Raw genomic sequence first — 13499 nt, 5'->3', positions numbered from 1 at the left:
AGCCGAGTAATCTCCAAGGGGAGTTAGAACGTACTCTGTATATTTAGATACTTCTCTAGATGAGAAATTGATCCATTGCCAGGGGGTATGACACCCCTCGGGCCCCTGGACCTGCTTGGGCTTTGTAAGGGAGTTCGCTGTTCATTGTAGGCTGTTGCAGAGTAACTGTATATATGTATTAAAGGATATAGTAATACTTTGTATAATCAGTATACAATTACTTTGTATATAGAGGCGCCTATGAAAGGTGCTTGAATTCCTGTCTTATAAATATGGAATATCATAAAGTAGAAGGATAGATGCTCTTTAGCATCATTTCATTAGTATTTATCTATATTAATAATATATAACCTTTCCTTTATTGATAAAAGCTTACTTTGATTAAATACTTTATTGCATATGCCATTCTATTAGTAGACATTCTAGACTTATTGTTCTCTACTTATAATATAGTTAAATATAAGGAGAGCTATACTTTAGAATTATACTATTTATATACAGTATTTATATTACTAGCAACACTCCAGACAACAGCTCTTCTCTGAGAAATTAATCAAGAATTTACGCAAGAATCTATATGATAACAGTCAAGAAATTGATGCAGGATTTAATATAAGAATATATCCTAATGAGCTATTATCATCTAAACTTACTTACTATTTAAATTACCCAAAAGTCATTTCTCTAAGGTAAAGCATCAACATATTTTTACTAACAAAAGTGATTAAAACCATAGCAAATATGTTGATGCCACTTCACTACCACCAGCAGTCTCTACCGACTCGTCGTCAACGAGACGGCCAACTGCACGCTGGAGCTGTACAGCTGGGCCATCCCGGCCGACTTCAACACCACCGATCCGCAGTATCAGATCGGACTGTTCAACGCGTCGGTGCTGCGGGGGGCAGATGGAATCGCCTTGTTCGGATGGCAGGCGTGGAGTCCTTATTTCTACGTACGAGATGCGACAACAACTGCTGCCACTGCCACTGCCACTGCCACTGCTACGACTGCATCGACGGCTTTATTGACCGGTACAGGAGAGACAGCAACTTCCACCTCCCCCTCTACCTCCGCTCCTACCTTCACTTCTGCTTCTCTCTCTACGTCTGCAATGTCCAATACGACCAAGATCGGAATCGGCGTGGGTGTCGGCGTGGGTGCTGCTGCCATCGTTATCGGGCTCGTCTGGTTCTTGTTACGGAGGCGAAGAACAGCCCTGAAAGATGGGCTTGTTCCGCCTACGGAACCGTCTGAGCCACCACCTCCACCGTCTGAATTACCGGCATACATGCCTCCCATGAAGGGGGGAGGGGAGATATATGAAGTTCAGTAGATGGTGTTGTACAATCCATGAAGGATTATTGCTATAGGGTATATTGTATGGACAGATAGAAATCGACATTTTACAATCATAATCGCAGCGGTCATCCAGCGGTCATCGCAATAGCTGCGTACACCACTTCTTCAACGCAAGAAGCTTCCTTTCCTCACTACTTCTCCTCGGCATTGTAGACTGACCAGGCTGGACAGGCTGAATAGGGTGCATTGGCCGGATAGATCGAAGCGGTCGAATAGGTGGGATCTGATGAACCGGTTGAATATGAACAAATTGAGTATGTTGAATCGCTGGATCGGGTTGACTGGCTGGGAAAACTTGAGCGCACAGCGGACACTTTGTCAAAATCCCCATCCAGGTGTCTATGCAGGGCATGTGGAACTGATGGCCGCAGGGTAACTGTCGGAAAGATGAATCGGGGCCCAGGTCGTCGAGGCAGATGATGCATTCATCGGGGCCTTTAATTAGCGGTGGTAGTAGAAGATACACTGGATACTTACAGTCAAATGCGGAGCAAGTAGACATTATATAGTTAATTATAGATATAGATATAGAGGTATAGATATAGAGGTATAGATACGATGTGGATGTGGAGAATTCGGTTGTCTGTATTTAAGTTGGATATGCTTACATGACATCATCCGATGATCGACAAACAGGATGCACAAAACAAGGATTCACCAGTTGCTCACCATTTCAACTGGCTATTGGATGGAAATATCCATCTATTTAATGTGTTGTCATTTATATATCCATGACATACACTGTGCTTCTGACATCAGTCCTTAAGACAGACACTACTCCATACTACTCCATACTACTCCATACTACTCCATACTACTCCACAGAACACCACCATTTGAGCCCTAATACACACCAGATAAATCATACTAAATGAGATTATATTTATAATGGAACAATTATCTATTACCTGTAGTAATCTTATTCTACGTCTTATTGACTTGTTTGAGGGATTTGATAAGCTCCTGGCAGGTGTTTGGCGGGTAATTCCCTCATAATGCAGGGATAACAGTATAAAAATGTCACAACTGTACTATCAAAGAGATTGCCTTTATTTGAACCAATCACTCCTGTTGTTTATAGCCATGGATATGTCTGTGTGCTCTGATTCCATCGAGAAAGATGTCCCGGAGGAACGAGACGTGAGGAAGAAGCAGGTATGACAATATAGTGATGATGATGATGATGATGATGATAATCTGATCAACAGTCTTTTGGGAAATGGCAAACCTTGATGTAAGTCTTCAATACATAATATCTATATATATACTGATAGAATAGCCTCGCCTATGAATCCATCGGCGTCATCTACGGCGACATCGGAACCAGCCCTCTCTATGTCTTCTCGTCCACCTTTAGCGAGAGTCCCAGCCACGATGACCTGCTCGGCGCCACCTCATTGATCATCTGGAGTCTGACCATCATGGTCACGATCAAATACATCTTGATCGTGCTTTTAGCGGACGATGAGGGAGAGGGAGGGACTTTTGCTCTCTACTCTCTTCTCTCGCGATACGTGAGAATCAACATATCTGTTCATCGTAATGTCAATCCTAAGAGGTATAGGCAAAAATCCTCCAACGCGATATGCGCGAGGAACGGATGGTGCAGATGCAGCGATATCAAACGGATGAAATGCACCGGCCGAATTCCTCCTTCCGGGCTCTCCTTGAAACCAGCTCTGTGGCCCAGTGGTTCCTCAAGGTGGTTGGAGTGTTTGGCGTGGCGTTACTTTTAGCTGGTATTTCTCCCTTGCATTCTGGTCTCCTTCGTATACTCATCTTCCAGATGGTGTTTTGACTCCTGCACAATCTCTCCTCGGGGCTATTCAGGGGTACGTATAGAGATCTATATCTTTAACTGTAGATATCCACTCACTCTCTAGGGCTACGGTGGTCAATCCTTCAGTGGACAGCTCAACTGTGATCGGCATCTCCTGCGCCATCATCGTTCTGGTCTACGCCTTACAGCCCTTTGGCACAGGCCGGTTGGCCGTATTCTTTGCCCCGATTGTGATTCTATGGTTGATCTTCAACCTTTCTTTTGGAATATATGTAAGCTTTACAGTGATGATGGTTGATATAGTTCTAACAGTCTAGAACCTCGTTCATTACGACGCCTCCGTCTTCAAGGCTGTGTCTCCCTATTTTGCTGGGGCCTTCCTGGTGCGCAACGGACGCGACGGATGGTTGGCCCTGGGAGGGATTCTTCTCGCCTTTACTGGTGTTGAAGCCTTATTTGCCGATCTGGGGGCGTTCAGCAGGGGGTATCTATCCTTGTATTATATCTATCGGTATATTATGCTGATTATCCAGGGCCATTCAAATCTCATGGTGTTGTTTCGCCTATCCATGTCTTCTCATTGGGGTACGATAATTCCCTAGCGGCTACACAGATACACACTGATTTAATAGTATATCGGTCAAGCAGCGTATATTAGCCACACTCCCAGCGCATGGTCGAATCCCTTCTATTTGACCGTCCCCCCTGGCATGCTGTGGCCGAGTCTGATCCTGGCGATTCTCGCCTGTATCGTTGCCAGCCAAGCGGTCATCACCGGTGCTTTTCAGGTATCTATTTGCCTAAGCATATCTCTGTCTATGTATCCATGCTAATGGACAGCTTCTCTCGCAAATTATGAAATTGTCGTATTTCCCCCAGATCAAGGTCATCCACATGTCCAAACAGTACTATGGACAGGTCTACATTCCGTTTGCCAACTGGATTTTGATGATTGGGACAGTCGTTGTGACGGCAGTCTATACCAATGTACGTCTACTTCGTCTCTGTCTATACTGTACTAACAACATAGACAACCAATCTGGGCCACGCATATGGCGTCTGCGTTATTCTGGTGACTTTCCTGACAACATGCATGGTGACGCTGGTTGCGGTGCTCGCCTGGCGACTCCCCGTGTACCTGGTGATGCCGGTCTTTGTGGTGTTCGCGTTATGGGACGGGATGTTCCTGTCGGCGGCGATGACCAAGATCCCCCACGGCGCATGGGTGACGCTGATGATTGCCGGCGTGCTCACGGCCTTCTTTGTTCTCTGGCGGTACGGCAAAGAGGAACAATGGCGGGCTGAATCGGCGGATTATTTCCCTCTATCGGGGATACTATCGGCATCCAGAGAGAATCACCAGCTCCATCTTTGCGCCGAGAAAGAGCCCACCAAACCCATCATCTCAACTCATGGTCTGGGCATCTTCTTCGACAAACCAGGCAGTCCTGCCGTGGCGCCTCCTGTGCTCGCCCACTTCCTGAACAAGTTCACTGCTGCGCCGGAATTCATTGTCCTCTTCCATCTGCGTCCGTTGCAGGTTCCCACCATCCCGCTCGAGGACCGGTACCAGATCGTCAGATGTTACGCCAGTGAATCTCTGCCCACCGATGCTTCAAGCATCCCGACTTCTTCCAACTCGCAGCGGGTCGTTCTCCCGAATTGTTTCCGGTTCATCGTACGCTACGGATACACCGACGATGTGATCACCCCCAATCTCGGCCAGGAAGTGGCAGAGAACCTGCGTCGCTTCCTGGTCGAGAACGGCGAGACGGCCGCCCTGCAGAGCCTGGAGCGGGCGTACGCAGCGCAGGTGGTGTATATCGTGGGCAAGGAGCAGCTGCGGATCCGGCGGGGATCAGGGATCCTGCGCTGGCTGATTTTGAGTGTGTTTTTATGGGTGAGAGGCATCACGGCGCGGAAAGTACAGGCGTTGAATGTGCCGGTCGATCGGTTGGTGGAGGTGGGCTTTGTCAAGGATATTTGACTAGGGTTGGCTTTGGCAAGGATATAACCCTAGGGTTTTGTTAGGGTTTATGGTTTATGGATAAACCCTAGGGTTGTCGTTTATGAGTATTGACTAACCCTAGGGTTAATGGTTACCTATAAACTCTAACCCTAGGTTGGGTTTAGGGTTTAGGGTTATTTGGTAAACCCTAGGGTTATGGCTACTCACAAAACCTAAGCCATAGGGTTAGGATCAGGTAACTACCTAATAGTGGTACAGAGATCAACCCTAACCCTAATACTAAATATTCATGCATTAGATAGGCAGTGATTCATGAACTCTATTTAGATTTAATGCCAAGTTTTTGACTTATGGATCCACATGAAGCTTATCAGTAACCTTTATAGACTGCTCACTAGTTATCTACATAGATAAAGAACTAAATAAAGATATAGATAATATAATTCTATTCAATATAGATAATCCACTGCATTGCAAACTCCCACCTAATCTAATGCCTCAACTACTTCCTCCGTACTCATAAAAGAGAAATCTGACGGCTGAGTCAGCCCCCGCAGATAAGCCTTTCCGTGGCAACCCGCATTGCCTGATTGGATCCTGCGGGGTCAATGTTATTCCGCGGCGATCCTTCTTTCTCTCTCCTCCTTTCTTTTCCTCCTCTCTCTTCCTCTCTCTCTCTCTTTCCCCTGTACTCCATAAAGATCCCCGATAACGCACTCTTTATCGCTGTCATGGAGAAATCCTCCCAAGCCGAGGGCCAGACCCCTCCTGCCTACGAGACTGACCCCCAGAGCCCGCCCTTCACGTACATCAAGCCCCAGGCGCGTCTCCCCCACGACGCCAGCATCGCCTTCGAGGAGTACCACTACTACGCCGCCCAGACACGCGAGGAGGAGCTCGCCCACGAGTCCCCCCAGCTCAACTGGCGCGAGCTGTTCAGCCGCAAGACGCACGCCGACGCCGATGCGGCCGACCAGAACGTGGCGGATCCGCATCTGACCGAGAAGGACTTTGCCAATGTCGAGAACCGGCTGCACATCTCGGACGAGGAGTGGGCGAATGCTTCGCGTGCCTTTCGCAGTGCTTCCTGGGGGGCTTGTAAGTTTCTCTATCTATATGTCTGTATGTCTATATGCGGTGCTGATGGAAAAGGCTTCTATCTCATCACCACCGATATTCTGGGCCCGTACGGCGCCGGATACGCCATGGGCACGCTGGGCTGGGGCCCCGGCATCGCGCTGTACACCGTCTTTGGCTTCATGGCCGGATACTCGGGATACCTGGTGTGGCGCGTCTTCCTGGGCACCGACAGCTACCAGTTCCCCGTCAAGAACTACGGCGACCTGGCGTTCCGCACCTGGGGGTCGTCGGCGCGCTACATCACCAACATCTGCCAGGCGCTGGGCCTGCTGCTCATCACCGGGCAGGTCACCATCCAGTACGGCGAGAACATCTCGCAGATGTCGCGCTTCAAGCTGTGCTACGCCGTGTGCCCCGTCATCTTCGCCGTCGCGGGCTTCTTCATCACCCAGATCCGCACGCTGCGCGCCTACGGCTGGGTGGCCAACGCCGCCGTCTGGCTGAACCTGCTGGTCATCTTCATCACCATGGGCGTCATCGCGCACTCGCCGCCCAACTACGCCATCGCCACGCTGGGCTCCGCCGGCACCCTCGTCGACCCGGCCAGCATCACGCAGCTGGCCGACGGCAGCTGGCCGCCCATCATCCACTACACCGGCATGCCGCCCAACTCGCTCGTGGGCTCCATCAACGGCCTGCTCTCCGCCGTGCTGGCCTACGCCGGCGTGCAGCTGTTTGTCGAGTTCCTCGCCGAGATGAAACGCCCGCGCGACTTCATCAAGGCCATGTGGGGGGCCCAGTTCTTCATCTACGCCGTCTACCTCATCTACGGCTGCTTCGTCTACTACTACCAGGGCCAGTACAGCTTCAACCCCAGCTACATGGGCGTCAGCATCTACGGCTGGCAGACCACCGGCAACATGATCACCCTCATCGCCGCCCTCATCGCCGGCGGCCTCTACGGCAACATCGGCATCAAGGTCCTCTACAACAACATCCTGCTCGATCTCTGCAAGGCTCCGCCCCTCACCACCCGCACCGGCAAGATCCTCTACGCCGTCCTCGTCCCCATCTGGTGGATCATCGCCTTTGTTATCGCCGCCGCCATCCCAGACTACCTCGGTTTTGTCTCCGTCATTGCCGCCTCCATGCTCCTCAACCTGACCTATACCTTTCCCCCGCTCTTCGCCCTCGGCTACGATATCCAGCGCAACGCCATCCGCCCCGACCAGGGCGAGGGCTTCGATCCTGCCACCGGCCGCGTCACCCGGCGCAATTCCTCTTCCACACTCTCCCGTCTGCTGCGTGGCTTCTGCAGCGGGGGAGCCGCCCAGGTCGCCATCAATGTCTGCCATGTCTTGTACTTTTTGGCTTCTCTTGCCATGTGTGGCTTGGGAATGTACGCCGCTGTTGATGGTAAGTCTATCCTACACTTTGAAAGAACGAGAACTAATTAGTAGGCATGATTGTTGCGTTTGAAATCCCCGAGTTGAACTCCTTCTCCTGTGTCTCGCCTTTGAATCTGAATGCTTAGAAAGTAGTATATTTATATTAGTATTTTATATATTAGTATTTTATATTAATATATATCATTTTCTCATATTTCCTATATTGTGTAATTCACAGTCATGCTTGATGACATCTTAGTCAAGTTGATTACTCTGGAATAGATTTCTCCATCTAAAAGCTACCTAGATTTTACAATTTAATGAACATCACCTTGATAGAGGGTGATGTTCATGTTATACTAGTACTAGACCTCTGAATCTTACTATACACCTAGGTAGATGAACAACAGATTTGATGGCTGTCAAGATATAATATATACATTCATGTGATAGTCATGTACATCGTCTGGATAAAGTGAATCACTCCATCTCCATATGTTCAGCTCCCTTGCCAGAGAAGAGCTCTGCGGTGGCTACACTGTCGCCTGCGAACAGCCGATCGACGTCTTCCAGCTCGAGGCCTACATTGTTAGTATACGAATTGAAGTAGAAAGAAGAATCCAGCTCACCCTTTGTCTCCGGGAAGAAGAAGTAGATGATGGGCACCCAGGTGACGTTGAAGACGGTGAAGATGATATACGTGCGCCAGCCGATATTCGTGATGGCCGGCGGCGTGATCTGCACGATGAGATAGTCGCAGATCCAGTTGGCAGCGGTCGAGATGGACGATCCTCGCTGACGCAGGCGGAGAGGGAGGATTTCCGCAGGATATACCTAAGCATGTCAATTCTGTGATATATGTATAAATTCTAGAGCACTTCCTACCCAAACAGTTGCTTGGAAGCCGATGGTGAAGGCTCCCTCAAAGACGAACAGCATGACCGCCGCCGCAATACCGGACGCGTACGAGATAGAGGTGTTGTGCTGCACCTGGTAGATGAGGGCCGTCTGGACGGCCATGACGGCAGCCATGACGGAGACCATAGACAGCAACAGAGGCCTCCGGCCGATGCGGTCGATGAGGAACCAGGGGATGAAACTGGCGACAAAGAGCCAGGTCTGCAGGAAGCCCGACATGAGGCTCGACATGTGCGTGGAAAAGCCGATGGAGGTCTCGAACAGGGTGCCGGAATAGTAGATGATGGCGTTGATGCCGCCCAGCTGTTGAAAGGCCTGCACGGCACAGGCGATGAGCAGACGGCGCTGGCTCTGCAGCTCGTCGTTGCGCAGCAGGTCGCTCCACGAGCCGGCGCCCAGCTGCTTCTCGACCGCGACGGTGCGCACGATATCCTCGTGTAGAGCCCGCACGTCGGCCTCGTCCATACGGCCGTGGTTCAACCGCATCAGCACGTCCAGAGCCTCCTCGTTGCGGTCGTGCGCCGCCAGCCACCGCGGCGTCTCGTCCACCAGGTACACCAGCGCCAGCATCGGGATGAGCAGCACCCACTGCAGACTGATGGGCACGCGCCAGACGTAGCTGCCGCTGCCGCCCGAGAAGCCAAAGTCGATCCAGTAGATGAGGCAGATGCCCAGGTTGAGCGTCGTCAGTTGCATGCAGACGTCTATTGATTGAATCGCTTAGTAAGAATCGAATCGCTTAGTAATGACCGGAGCCTTACATAAGCCTCTGGTTGCCTTAGGCGCAAATTCGGCCATCATCACCGGCGAGGTGGAATTGACGACGCCCAGCCCGACGCCGGCGACGATACGGGCGACGATCATCTGCGCCAGGCTGTAGGAGCTGGCCTGCAGCACGGAGCCGATCATCATGATGACCACGCCGAGGGCGATGCTGCGGCGACGGCCGAGATCCTCGCCAAACAACGCGGTGCCGATGCTGCCGAAGAACGCGCCGACGTCCATGATGGAGACGATCAACGCGGTGATGACGGAGGAGGGGTTGTCGAAGGTCTGGAGGAAGGACGACTCCGTCACTAGATTACCCATCAGGCCGTTGTCGAACCTGTTGGTCAGTAAAGATCACTTCGCAGTCAAATTGCGGTGAAAAAGGAGGGGTAGAAAAGACACATACCCAATCTGCATGAACCCCAGCGCCGTCAGGGCGACGACGACGCCGAAGAGAGCGTTTCCCGTCAGCTTCATGCTCAGCACTCGAGGAGGAGGAGGATTATCAGATGGAAGAAGGAGGCAAGGGTTGATGGTTATCGACGGGAAAGAAATTAAGCTCCTTTTGCAGCTGCGGAGAACTTATAAGTGCCATGTGGAACCCCACGGGGAGTCCCAATGGGGGAATTTCAAACGCCGGGCGGCTATTCACCTTCCGGGCGTCATAAGATCAAGCAATCATCCTTGCCTGTATCTTTATTAGACTGCATATATGGGTGTATCCTGTCTTCTTCTTCTGGCTTCTCTCTATTCTCTCTCTATTCTCTCTCTATTCTCTCTCTCTATTCTCTGCTTCTCTCTATTCTCTCGTCTCTCCTGGTTAAACCAGGTATCTTTTCTTCAACTCTACATCTCCTCCATCTACATCCGATCGGTAATTGTTCGGATCCACATATAAGCCTTCGTTTCTCGCCTCTTCTGACTCTTCCGTCTCTTCCTCGGCCCTTGTCCGTCTGTTTTCTTCCGGTGGTTCCGATCCTTTTGTCCCTTGACCGACTCTCCCCCCCCCCCCCCCGATGGCCAAACTATATACCCAGCAAAAGATGCCCTTTGACAAGGTCGAGGTCACTCTGCTGGCCCAGTCCGACACCGCCGACTTCCACGAGGCATGCATCTACCACCATCCCACCCGCAGCGTGTTCGTCACCTCGAACCAGCTGCAGAATGCCCCGGGGGTGGCCACTCCCGCCACGGCCAACAAGCACGTCAAGCTGTTCCGGATCTACGATGACGGCCGGCAGGAGGCACAGGAGCAGAGCGTCAAGGTCGAGGAAGTGACCTTTGACGGCTGCCATAGCGCTATGCTCAACGGGGGTGTCAACGACGGTGACGAGCACATCCTGCTCTGCGCGCAGGGATCAACAGATCCCAGCGATCTATCAGGAATCATCCGGCTCCCTATCCCGACAGAAGCGTCGGCCGTTCCATCCAAGGCAAGCGTCGTCGTGGACTCCTTCTACGGCGTCCCCTTCAACTCCGTCAACGATGTCATCGTCCATCCGGAAGACCAGTCCATCTGGTTCACAGATCCCCCCTACGGCTTCCACCAGGGCATCCGATCCCCCCCGCAACTGCCTCCGCAAGTCTACCGCTTCAACCCTCACACGCACTCCATCCGAGCCCTGGCCGACGGCTTCTCCCGTCCCAACGGCCTCTGTTTCTCTCCGGACCGGAAAACCCTCTACGTGACCGACACGGGGGCCATCTCGGGGGCGTCAAATACCGGCCCGGACTTCACCCGTCCGTCATCTATCTATGCCTTTGACATTGTCTATCCCGAGCAGAAGGGAGAGTCGCATCCCGAACCCTTCCTGGTGAATAGGAGACTCTTCGCGTACGCCGCCGGCCGGTTCCCCGACGGGATCAAATGCGATACAGACGGAAACGTCTATTCCGGCTGCGGCGATGGCATCCAGATCTGGAATCCGTACGGCGTCCTTCTGGCTTCTATTCCGGTAGAGAACGGGGTGGCCAATTTCTGTTTTGGCGAGGGGGGGGTTATCTATGCCTGTAACGAGACGAGGTTCTATCGTATCTCTTTGGGAGAGGTCAGAGGGGATTTATTGCGTATCTAGAGCATAGATAGTATAATAGTATAATAGTATAAAGTAAAACTCTATTATCTTATACTCAGTATCTTATACTCTACGCTAATAGTATTGTTTGTGATGATTTAACTGCTATACAGATCTTATTATTCATATTGGTCTCGGCTACTCTCAAGTAGATCATGCTTGAACTATATCAGATAATAGTATTGTATCAAATGTCTCTCTAATATGTATGTTATACTACTACATATTTACTCTAGTACACTTATATATTTATATATATTTTGCAATGTGAGCTCATGGTATGATATGATGTTAAGTAGTATAGATTACAACTGATCAGCATGCCGGCAACGGCCAGTACCAGGCTGATTGGAATCAGCCAATACAGCTTATTTGTTGTGGACCTCAATTTTGTAGACCTCAATTGCAGGATACTGTTTGGATCAGGCCTGGCAAAGGATACATTAGTATAATCATTTCTTAGGTTTTATATAACTTTTATTGGAGGTTTATTAGAAATTATAGCTATATAGTATACTAAAAAGTATTGTCGCAGGTCACAGATATGATACTCTTGATCTATTCAGCTATAGTCCTGATTGATTCAGCTTTACAAGCATCTTTGATTCATCATATACTCTAAGTTCTATAACAATTAAAACCAATATTTGTAGGATCCAGGTTTGGCATACTCCGACTATCTCCGGCTGTCCAGACTGTCTCGATCACGATTGAATCAATCGAGGTAGATCGGCTAACCAACTTTGAGGGGCTGCTTGGGTTAAAGAACAGGTCCAACAATGTAATAGGTTATGAGCTAGACTAGTGCCAAGGTAACTATCATTAAGAATGCGAAGAATGATACATGGGAAGCAAGTATTGCTGCAGTCCTATATATGAATAATCCTCAGAGCCTAGAGCCTAGATTGATAAAAGCTGACGCATTAGTAATACTAATCGCGTCTTCAGACGAGCCCTCTTACTAAATAGGAAGGTGTAAGCCCTAGTAAAGCCTTAGGGACATTATTTATAAGTAGTGTTATATAAATAAGTCCCTAACAGGCTTGCTTTGCAGTACTTTTGAAATCACTACAGTCTGCTTCGCAGTACTTTTGAAATCACTACAGTCTAGCTTAATACCCTTCAGCTCTTGTATGAAATCACAGCTCACTATTCTGTCTACTAATGCTAGTGTTGTAACCTGAAGGCTTTGTGGCTTGTTCCTCCATCACACGCTTACTTGATGCATCTCGGTCAGACTTACCTGAGCTAGCATAAGCCATTTTCTAATTTCTCTTTGCAGAGCTAGACAGTGAAATAACTAGTGATGGCTAATTATTGAGCTAGTATTGGATCGAACTATCGAACTAACTACGGACTAATCAACTGGAATAACTGGCTGAATATTAGTGCCCGAATCAGGGCTGATGCATAAGCCTAGAGATAGGAGCTCGCGCGGAAATTATGATTAAAGAATAGCACAAATGATAGATAATTGTATAATAGTATAGGAAGTAAGATATAGTATTGATATAGATATAGATATAGATATAGATATAGATATAGATATAGATAATAGGTAGATAATGGACAGATGATAAATAATAAAAATAGTATGAGATGAGATATAAGAACAATGGTATTATTCTGATAGTGATAATCTTGCAGGATACATTTAATCCATGTCGATACCACTTCGCTTCGCACGTGGGGGCGAGATAGAGGCTTGGCTGCATGGCTAATGCTTGTCTAGACTTGACCACAGGTCGGCACGACGAGGAAGAAGATCGGATCGGGGAGGATCAATCGGAAGAGGCCGTTCCTCGCATTAGAGTACAGACAAAGAACAGGCAGAGCGACAGAGTAGTTCTCTGGTCTTGGTTTTGAGGCGTGCTCCGCCACCACCCTGATACAACGGCAAAGGGAATCCTGCGGGCTGTGCCGGCCGTGCCCTAATATAGAACCCGTAGTAGTCTTGTTTCCGTGTCTATTCTGCACGCTATTATTCAGCCAATGGGTAGTGAGGAAAATGGAGTGAATAATTCAGGATCGCCATCCATGCCTGCGGCATTTAGCGGTAGAGTACGAGTACAGAGTACGAGTACGGATATAGAAGGAGTATAGAAGGAGTACAAGTAGAGAGAATGAATCCTTGAAGTCGTTGAATCATTTCCAGGATT

At 49.4% G+C, this 13499-nt stretch overlaps 6 protein-coding genes across 6 annotated transcripts; 4 read left to right on the top strand and 2 right to left on the bottom strand.

The window, feature by feature from the left end:
• Nucleotides 1-272: 272 nt before the first annotated feature.
• ASPZODRAFT_138881 (hypothetical protein) lies at nt 273-1336 on the top strand (the record flags this gene model as incomplete). The annotated part of the gene is made up of 3 exons (XM_022724503.1): nt 273-287; nt 535-689; nt 772-1336. The coding sequence occupies 3 exons, from the start codon at nt 273-275 to the stop codon at nt 1334-1336; spliced, it is 735 nt and encodes a 244-aa protein (XP_022586334.1).
• On the bottom strand, nt 1337-1901 carry ASPZODRAFT_163597 (hypothetical protein). The gene is made up of 2 exons (XM_022726637.1): nt 1840-1901; nt 1337-1797 (listed from the first exon to the last, which is right to left on the bottom strand). Exons 1-2 carry the CDS (start codon nt 1862-1864, stop codon nt 1439-1441), a joined length of 384 nt encoding a protein of 127 aa, XP_022586333.1. The 5' UTR covers nt 1865-1901; the 3' UTR covers nt 1337-1438.
• A 518-nt stretch (nt 1902-2419) lies between these two features.
• On the top strand, nt 2420-5471 carry ASPZODRAFT_22244 (hypothetical protein). Its single transcript, XM_022727881.1, has 11 exons — nt 2420-2517; nt 2571-2596; nt 2642-2876; nt 2927-3101; nt 3149-3194; nt 3246-3414; nt 3460-3626; nt 3676-3727; nt 3775-3930; nt 3983-4129; nt 4173-5471. Exons 1-11 carry the CDS (start codon nt 2446-2448, stop codon nt 5127-5129), a joined length of 2202 nt encoding a protein of 733 aa, XP_022586332.1. The 5' UTR covers nt 2420-2445; the 3' UTR covers nt 5130-5471.
• Nucleotides 5472-5786: 315 nt separating this feature from the next.
• ASPZODRAFT_127952 (hypothetical protein) lies at nt 5787-7733 on the top strand. Its single transcript, XM_022721880.1, has 3 exons — nt 5787-6209; nt 6264-7607; nt 7652-7733. The coding sequence occupies exons 1-3, from the start codon at nt 5843-5845 to the stop codon at nt 7723-7725; spliced, it is 1785 nt and encodes a 594-aa protein (XP_022586331.1). The 5' UTR covers nt 5787-5842; the 3' UTR covers nt 7726-7733.
• A 326-nt stretch (nt 7734-8059) lies between these two features.
• On the bottom strand, nt 8060-9742 carry ASPZODRAFT_138877 (hypothetical protein; the record flags this gene model as incomplete). Its single annotated transcript, XM_022724502.1, has 5 exons — nt 8060-8160; nt 8209-8413; nt 8465-9201; nt 9259-9602; nt 9672-9742. The coding sequence occupies 5 exons, from the start codon at nt 9740-9742 to the stop codon at nt 8060-8062; spliced, it is 1458 nt and encodes a 485-aa protein (XP_022586330.1).
• A 529-nt stretch (nt 9743-10271) lies between these two features.
• On the top strand, nt 10272-11343 carry ASPZODRAFT_127950 (hypothetical protein; the record flags this gene model as incomplete). Its single annotated transcript, XM_022721879.1, has 1 exon — nt 10272-11343. Exon 1 carries the CDS (start codon nt 10282-10284, stop codon nt 11338-11340), a length of 1059 nt encoding a protein of 352 aa, XP_022586329.1. The 5' UTR covers nt 10272-10281.
• Nucleotides 11344-13499: the final 2156 nt, after the last annotated feature.

This window comes from Penicilliopsis zonata, assembly GCF_001890105.1.
Source record: "Penicilliopsis zonata CBS 506.65 unplaced genomic scaffold ASPZOscaffold_1, whole genome shotgun sequence".
NCBI lineage: Eukaryota > Fungi > Ascomycota > Eurotiomycetes > Eurotiales > Aspergillaceae > Penicilliopsis > Penicilliopsis zonata.
Note: the sequence above shows the minus strand (reverse complement) of the source record. Positions and strands in the feature narration are given on the sequence as shown.